At 42.2% G+C, this 8,555-nt stretch overlaps 1 protein-coding gene across 1 annotated transcript in view; it reads right to left on the reverse strand.

Moving 5' to 3' along the window:
• The window catches only part of PPEF1 (protein phosphatase, EF-hand calcium binding domain 1), a 152,134-nt gene that overhangs the window by 92,393 nt on the left and 51,186 nt on the right, over positions 1 to 8,555 (reverse strand). Inside the window, exons 7-8 of the mRNA XM_011940215.1 lie at positions 4,461 to 4,588; positions 990 to 1,050 (exon numbers count right to left, since the gene is read on the reverse strand). Of these exons, the coding sequence (XP_011795605.1) occupies positions 990 to 1,050; positions 4,461 to 4,588 (189 nt within the window). The remainder of the gene's footprint in view (positions 1 to 989; positions 1,051 to 4,460; positions 4,589 to 8,555) is intronic.

Raw genomic sequence — 8,555 nt, forward strand, 5'->3', positions numbered from 1 at the left:
AAACAACAGGTGCTGGAGAGGATGTGGAGAAATAGGAACACTTTTACACTATTGATGGGACTGTAAACTAGTTCAACCATTGTGGAAAACAGTGTGGCGATTCCTCAAGGATCTAGAACTAGAAATACCATTTGGCCCAGCCATCCCATTACTGGGTACATATCCAAAGGATTATAAATCATGCTGCTATAAAGACACATGCACATGTATGTTTACTGCAGCGCTATTCACAATAGCAAAGACTTGGAACCAACACAAATGTCTATCAATGATAGACTGGATTAAGAAAATATGGCACATATACACAATGGAATACTATGCAGCCACAAAAAAGGATGAGTTCATGTCCTTTGTAGGGACATGGATGAAGCTGGAAACCATCATTCTGAGCAAACTATCGCAAGGACAGTAAACCAAACACCGCATGTTCTCACTCATAGGTGGGAACTGAACAATGAGAACACTTGGACACAGGGTGGGGAACATCATACACTGGGGCCTGTCATGGGGTTTGGGGCGGGGGGAGGGATAGCATTAGGAGGAATACCTAATGTAAATGACGAGTTAATGGGTGCAGCACACCAACATGGCACATGTATTCGTGTGTAACAAACCTGTATGTTGTGCACATGTACCCTAGAACTTAAAGTATAATAATAATAATAAAAAAATAAGGTTCCTTTTACTAAGCTACTGTTGTGCACCGACAGACTGTAGTTCGGAGAAGGCATTCAACAAATGAATATTGAATGAATTCTAACTCAGTTTTTGGAAAAGCGAAAAAATTAAATGGCCGATTTAGTTGACACCATCCAGAGAGGGAAAAAGGCCACTTGAACTGATGTTGCCAGTTGTTGGGTGAAACATAAACAAAAGAGATAGGCATCTTTTTAATTTCTTAGTGTTCTCCCATCTTCAGAATTTATGCTCTTGATGAAGACAGTTCAGTATTTAATGACACTTTTGAAAAGACTTAACTTTTTACTTACCTAGCTCTTCCTTATGTACATGTGCGTAGTTTTCGAACATGAAGGAAAAGAAGCTGGATAACTGGACAAAATAAAAAAAAAACATTAATCAATTAGTGAACCCCAAACAACTACTGTGGCAAATGCTGTTGGTGCTCCACCCGAGTGCCCTTACTCTCGTGGCGCATTCCTATCCCAGCTACTGCAGGTGCTAAGGGTCACATCTATGCTTGCCTCCAGAGGACTATCTGCGTCCAGAGCAACACAGGATAACACATGGATTCCCCTCCTGTGGGGCTGCCCAGAGACAACCACTGGCTGAAGCAAGGGTGTAACAGCCCAGTCCCCCACCTCCCTTGTCTCTGCCAGGGACAAACTGTAGTGCATTTCACACTTGACAGCTCCAGATGGGATCAGGCTGAGATCAGGCTTCAAAAAGTACATCTTGGCCTAGCTTCTCCCCTGTCCTGTCTTGCATTCCTCACTCCCTTACAGGCTTTCCCTGAAAACACACCCTCAGTAAGTCACTTGTACCAGAATCCCTGTCTCAGCCTCTGCTTCTGGGAAATCCAACCCAAGACAGCTACTAAACTGTGTTCATTATGATCTCTTCTTTTCTTTTTTTTAAGATGGAGTTTCGCTCTTGTTGCCCAGGCTGGAGGGCAATGGCATTGTTTCGGCTCACTGCAACCTCTGCCTCCCCAGATCAAGTGATTCTCCTGCCTCAGTCTCCCGAGTAGCTGGGATTACAGGTGCCCACCACCATGTCCAGCTAGTGTTTTTATATTTTTAGTAGAGACAGGGTTTCACCATGTTGGCCAGGCTGGTCTCGAACTCCCGACCTCAGGTGATCCACCTGCCTTGGCCTCCCAAAGTGCTAGGATTACAGGTGTGAGCTACTGCACCCGGTCATGATCTCTTTTCTTTTTGGTGGTGAGATTAAGAGTTAAGGAATATTCTTAAATATCAAATATATTTTGGAAAGAAAGGGAGGGAAAGGTGGAACTTCACCAGCATTCCAGCCACAATCGGGGTACTGGCTCTATGGCCACCAGGTATCTGCAAAGACCTGCGTTTGTACAGCACAAATAATTTCTTTTTCAAGGCCTGCCTCTCATGAAAAGTAAACACTTTATCAATCTGGGAGTAGATCTGGGAGTTGGGAATTGAAAGAAGGAAGACTTTCCATACAGTTATCAAAATGTATGATTTTAACGCTGTTGATGATGGGTTTGTCAATTAACAGTCAATAGAAACCACAATGAGACATCACTTCACACCCACTACGATAGCTATAATCAAAAAGAGATAATAACAAGTGTTTGCAAAGATGTGAAGAAATTGGAGCCCTCAACCACTGCTGGTGGGAAGGTAAAACGATGGAGCTGCTTTGGAACACAGTTTAGCAGCTCCTCAAAAAGTTAAGCGCCAAGTTACTACATGACACAGCAATTCCACTCACAGGTCTATACCCAAGAGAAATGAAAACATATGTTCACACAAAAACTTGTATACAAATGTTCACAGCAGCATTATTCATAATAGCCAAAAGGTGGAAACAACCCAAATGATCCATCATCTGAGGAATAGATGACCAAATATGGTCCATCTATACAATGGAATATTCTTCAGAATGAGTAATATTAACTAAAAAGGAATGAAGTCCTGATACTCTGAAAGCATTATGCTAAGTAAAAGAAGCTGTGTCAGGCGCAGTGGCTCACGCCTGTAATCCTAGCACTCTGGGAGACCAAAAATGGAAAAATTAGCTGGGCGTGGTGGCACGTGCCTGTAGTCCCAGCTACTCCGGAGGCTGAGGCAGGAGAATCGGTTGAACCTGGGAGAGAGAGGTTGCAGTGAGCCGAAATCGCACCACTGCACTCTGGCGACAGAGCGAGATTCTGTCTCAAAAAAAAAGAAGAAGAAGCCAGACACCAAAGACCACATAGAATATGATTCCATTTATATGAAATGGCCAGAATAGGCAAATACATAGAGATAGAAAATAGATGAGTGGTTGCCAGGGACTGAGGGAAGGAAATGGGGGAATGACTGCCAATCAGTATGGAGTTTAGGAAGGGGGAAAGGAAAATGTCCTAAAATTGATTGTGGGGATGTTTGCACAACCCTGTATATATACTAAAAACCACTGCATTGCACACTTTAAATGGGTGAATTGTATGGTATGTGAATTACATCTCAATAAAGAATCAATAGAAAAGAATGTACTGGTGCTGGAATGTGTCTAAAGCATACCAATTTGGGGTTCACTCTACCTTTATATTTATCACTATATTCTACAGTGCTTAAAAAGACAGCCTATGCTGAGGTTCCTAATCTAGACAAAGGGAGCGTCTGAATGAATCACAGTATATCATTTTTCTAGCTGCCAAAAATAAATCTAGCAATTTAGTTCTTTTTGGAATGTTCTTAATTATCTTTAAAGATTATAATGTGAAACACAGATGTATGATTGCTAATAACTACAAATAATATCAAATAAAAATGAGAAGTCCCTCTTAACATCCCAACCCACACCCACCAATACCACTCCTGTCCTCAGAACTAACTACTGTAAACAATTTCCTGTGTATCTTTTTCCAGACTTTTGCTGTATGTTTCATGTTCTTTCACATAAATGAGATAAACTCTACATACTGTTTTACAAGTTGACTTTTTCATTAGCAATTATATTGGAGATCTTTCTAAGATCTTTTTATTGTTAAAAGTACCTTTTTAAAATTAATGAGCATTAAAACTAGATTTATGTATTTTTTCAAAAGGCCTTCCTTGGCCAGGTGCAGTGGCTCACGCCTGTAATTCCAGGACTTTGGGAGGCCGAGGCAGGTGGATCACCTGAGGTCAGGAGTTCGAGACCAGCCTGGCCAACATGGTGAAACCCCGTCTCTACTAAAAATTAAAAAATTAGCCGGGTGTGGTGGTAGGTGCCTGTATCCTAGCTACTCAGGAGGCTGAGGCAGGAGAATCGCTTGAACCCGGGAGGCGGAGGTTGCAGCGAGCCAAGACTGCGCCATTGCATTCCAGCCTGGGCAACAAGAGTGAAATTCCGTCTTGAAGAAAAAAAAAAAAGGCCTTCCTCACCCATGTATATCTTCTAGAGCTTGCAGAGGTTTGCTCCTAGGAAATTCTGCCATTTTTTAACTCCTTGAAGTAATTTTTTCTTTTATAAAATGACAACTTTATTTCCTATTAAGGCATCTCCCCCAAAATAGAATAAGAGTATTTTTATTAGTTAACCAGACATTGGGCAGCCCTCTTAAAAATGTGGACTTCAAAACTGAAAAACACCATCCTTTTCCCAAAGCAAACGCTCTCTCAATAACTAGTTCCAAGACAATGTCATGACGTGCTCTATTAAAGCCTTTCACCAAGGTTCCTCAGCTTAAAATGGACCCAAACTTTCATTCTTTCAATAACAAGGGGTAAAGAGAATCATTTTACCAAAAGAAGAGAAAAGCTTGCAAAACAGACCTGCATTTGGCCTTGCTCATCAGCATATTCGATGGACTGGAAGATGGTGAGGGCATAGTGTTGTCTGGCCTTCAGTCGAGCTTTGTAACCTCGGTACCAGTTCTGGATGATCAAGGCAGCTTTCAGTGCTGCAGACCCACAGAATATGAAAGTCAGAGAAAAACAGTTACTATGCACCTGTTGGGAGAAGTAGGTGCTTCGGGGGGTGGGGGGGAAGCAGTCCACCTGGATTCCTGGGTTCTAAGAATATTAAAACACCAAACAATGAGATTGACTTTTATGTTTTTTATAAAATGTCCTTATGTCTCAAACGCTCAGAGAATAATGATGGCACAGCCATTAGGAACAGAAGTTTTGGAGTAAGGCTGCCTGAACTTGTATCCTAGCTCTCTAATTACCGTCTATGTGACTTTGGGTAAGTTATTAAAACTCTCAAAACCTCAGTTTCCTCATCTGTAAAATGGGAATAATAACAGCACCTACCTTTGACATGGCATAAGCATAGTAAATCTATGAATCTGTGTATACCCTATGAAGTAGCAATTCCATTCTTCACTACGTACCCCAAAGCAATTCTCACACAGTCCATCAAGGAGACATATGGGGATGCAATTGCTTCTTTGTGGCAATGGGAAGTTTGATACAAATAGGCCTGGCTGCCTATCACTAGGAAAGAGAATCTGTACCTGTGGTGGGTGCACACCATGGAGTAGCACAACACAACTGGAAGCAATAGATTAAACAAACCCATAGTAACCTATTCAGTAGGTCTTAAAAACATAGTACTTCCATTTAGAATGGTTATTAAAAAGTTAGAGACAGAAAGAAATACTACTTTAATCAATAAAACTATATAGATACACACAAAATCACATTTCATAAGAACATATACAAAGGGAAAGATACACACAACACATGATGGACCGGTTATTTATGGGGGGTGAATGTGCGTGGGATACATGAATAGAAGGGAATAAACTAATTAACATAAGAAGGGGTCTTGCACAGACCAATGATGATAATGTTCAATGAGCTGATGGAGAAGTATGATTCACACCACCTTCTGCACCTGAGATTCGATTGATAAAATGCAGGTGGATGAAGAAACACAACCCCCCCCAACCCCCGCATAGAGTTTCTATGAGGATGAAATGAGATGTTACAAGGGGAAAAGTTTAGCCCAATGCCTGGTAAAAAGCACATGCTAAGTAAATGGCAACTGGAAGTATTGTCTTGTTTGTGGACTATCCAGGCAGACTGTCTCTCTTCTGGGGAAGGTAGCCTTTGAGCCATCTTGCAGTTTCATCATATTGAAGAAAGAAATTGGGTAAGAGATAACGAGATTTAAAATACAGTCTCTTATGCCTCCTCGAGTTTTAGAGTGAAGAGCAATCAATACCAGCTGGCTCCTTTTATTCATGCTATCATTTTTCCCAGTTGGTGCATAAAAAATAAGAGTTGACTATAACAGGAATGATTTGAGTTCTGAAAGCAGGGATCCAGCCCCCAGTCCCAGCATCCTCTGGTTTAGTACTGCTGCAGTACACAGAATATCCCAGGACCTGGTCATCTGACAGGTTAATTTATTAGCTTCCCCAAGTCTCTTGGGTTCCAGGGACTCTTTCCATTACTCAGGTTCCAGAAAACCCCAGGAAATAGACCCAATGTCACGTATCATGAGCTTTATAGGGAAAAACCACAGGAAGAAGAAATAGAGTGACATGTTGTGGTGTTATAATATACATTGGATTTGGCTGTGTCCCCACCCAAATCTCATCTTCAATTGTAGACCCATAATTCCCACGTGTTGCGGGAGGGACCCAGTGGGAGGTAATTGAATCATGGGGGTGGGTCTTTCCCGTGCTATTCTCGTGAGAGTGAGTAAGTCTCACGAGATCTGATGGTTTGATAAAGGGGAGTTCCCCTGCACTCGTACTCTTGCCTGCCACCGTGTAAGATGTCTTTTTGCTCTTCCTTCATCTTCTGCCATGATTGTGAGGCCTCCACAGCCATGTGGAACCACAAGTCCATTAAACCTCTTTTTCTTTATAAATTACCCAGTCTGAGTTATGTCTTTATCAGCAGCATGAAAATAAACTAAGATATATATACACACACACACACACACACACATATATGTGTATATATATATATGCACACACATATATATACACACACATATATACGTGTGTGTGTGTGTATATATACACATACATATATATATATATATGGAGAGAGAGAGAGGTTTTCATCCAAAGCCCTGATACAGTCTTTTGTTACGATGTCGGGTATGTTAGGCCTCAGGGGCAGCCTCTGACCTTCTCCTGTCCTCCTTTCACCTGCCCCAAGGCTCTAATTTTCCCCTGACTTTCTGATTATGGGCTTAAGGCCCTATGCCCTAGGGGAAGAAATGCTGTTGTCTTGAAGCTTTCATAAAAACCCAAGAGAACCAGGTTCAGTGAGCTTCCGATAGCTGAACATGTGGAGGTTCTGGGATGGTGGCCTGCCCCTTTCCCCCACCTCGCCCTATGCATCTCTTTGTTTCCTTTGTGATATCCTTTATAACAAACCAGTAAATGTAAGGCAGTGTTTCTCAGAGTTTTGTGAGCTGCTTTAGTAAAATAATGGCACCCAAAGAGGGGTCATGAGAACTCCCAACTTGAAGCCGGTCGCTCAGAAGTTCTGGAGGTCTGGACTTGCAACTGGTGTTGGGGTGGGGTGGGTAGGCAGTTTTGGGGACTGAGCCCTCAACCTGTGGGATCTGACACTATATCTGGGTAGGTAATGTCAGAATCTGAATCAGATGACATCCAGCTGGTATCCGCTGCTTGTTGTGTGGAGAAAAGTCCCCACACACTTGGTCACAAAAGTCTTCTGTGTTGATGATTGTTGTGGTGTGAGAGTGGAGAAAAAAAATGGTTAGGGGAGAAAGATTTTCCCTACACACAAGTGCAACCTTGCAAAGCAAATAATTGGTAGTGGCATGGCTGAAATCTCAAGTATTCTCACAATACCATGATGGAGGGTCTAGGGTCACCTAAAAGGGCTGTTCTGTGGGACAGTCGCTAGCATGATGAATCACCCTCTGGCCTCAGGGGTTCTCATACTTACAAGCACAAAGGTGCCTTTCCAGTGCCACTTCCTGAGCACTTACAAAGGGCCAGACATTGATTAGTCCTGCAGTCCTCACAACACTGCGAAGCTGACAGAGACTGAGGAACTCACTAAAGCTTACTTAGCTGGTAAGTGGAAATGGACTGTGAGGATTCGAACCCTGGTCTGACTGACTCCATAGCCTAAGCTCTTACCCTCCATAGAGCTATTGATCCTTTCTATGCTTCTGCTTCTTCATCTGCACAATGATGTTGTGGAATAAATGATCACTGAAATCTCTTCTATTTGGTATTAGCAATATCAATAACAAATAAACAAGTTTGGCCGGGTGTGGTGGCTCACGCCTGTAATCCCAACACCTTGGGAGGCCGAGGCGGGCAGATCACTTGAGGTCAGGAGTTCGAGACCAGCCAGGCTAACATGGTGAAACCCCATGTTTACTAAAAATACAAAAATTAGCTGGGCATGGTGGTGCATGCTTGTAATCCCAGCTACTTGGGAGGCTGAGGTGGGAGGATCACTTGAACCTAGGAGACAGAGGTTGCAGTGAGCCAAGATTGCCGCCACTGCACTCCAGCCTGGGAGACAGAGCAAGACTTCATTTTGATTAAAAAAAAAAAAAAGAAAGAAAGAAATAACTGAGCTTATTATTATTTCTCTAATTAATAGAACAAGATATCATATGTTAAGGGTCTATTACAAGACATTTGGTCCCCACAAGCATCATCATCTCCATGTTACACATAAGGAAATTTTGAGTTCAGAAAGGCAAGTCTCTTGCTCCAAGTCACTTACCTAGTATGAACTCAGGTCCTCTGGCTCTCTCCACTCTAGTCAGTTACTTCATTCCCTAACCTATGTGCACCTTTCCTTCCTTTGAATAATAATGGCCACTATATATATATATATATATATATGGTTTTTTTTTTTTTTTTTTGAGACAGAGTCTTGTCTGTAGCCCAGGCTGGAGTGCAGAGCCAT

The sequence above is a fragment of the Colobus angolensis genome, unplaced genomic scaffold, assembly GCF_000951035.1.
Source record: "Colobus angolensis palliatus isolate OR3802 unplaced genomic scaffold, Cang.pa_1.0 Scaffold188, whole genome shotgun sequence".
NCBI lineage: Eukaryota > Metazoa > Chordata > Mammalia > Primates > Cercopithecidae > Colobus > Colobus angolensis.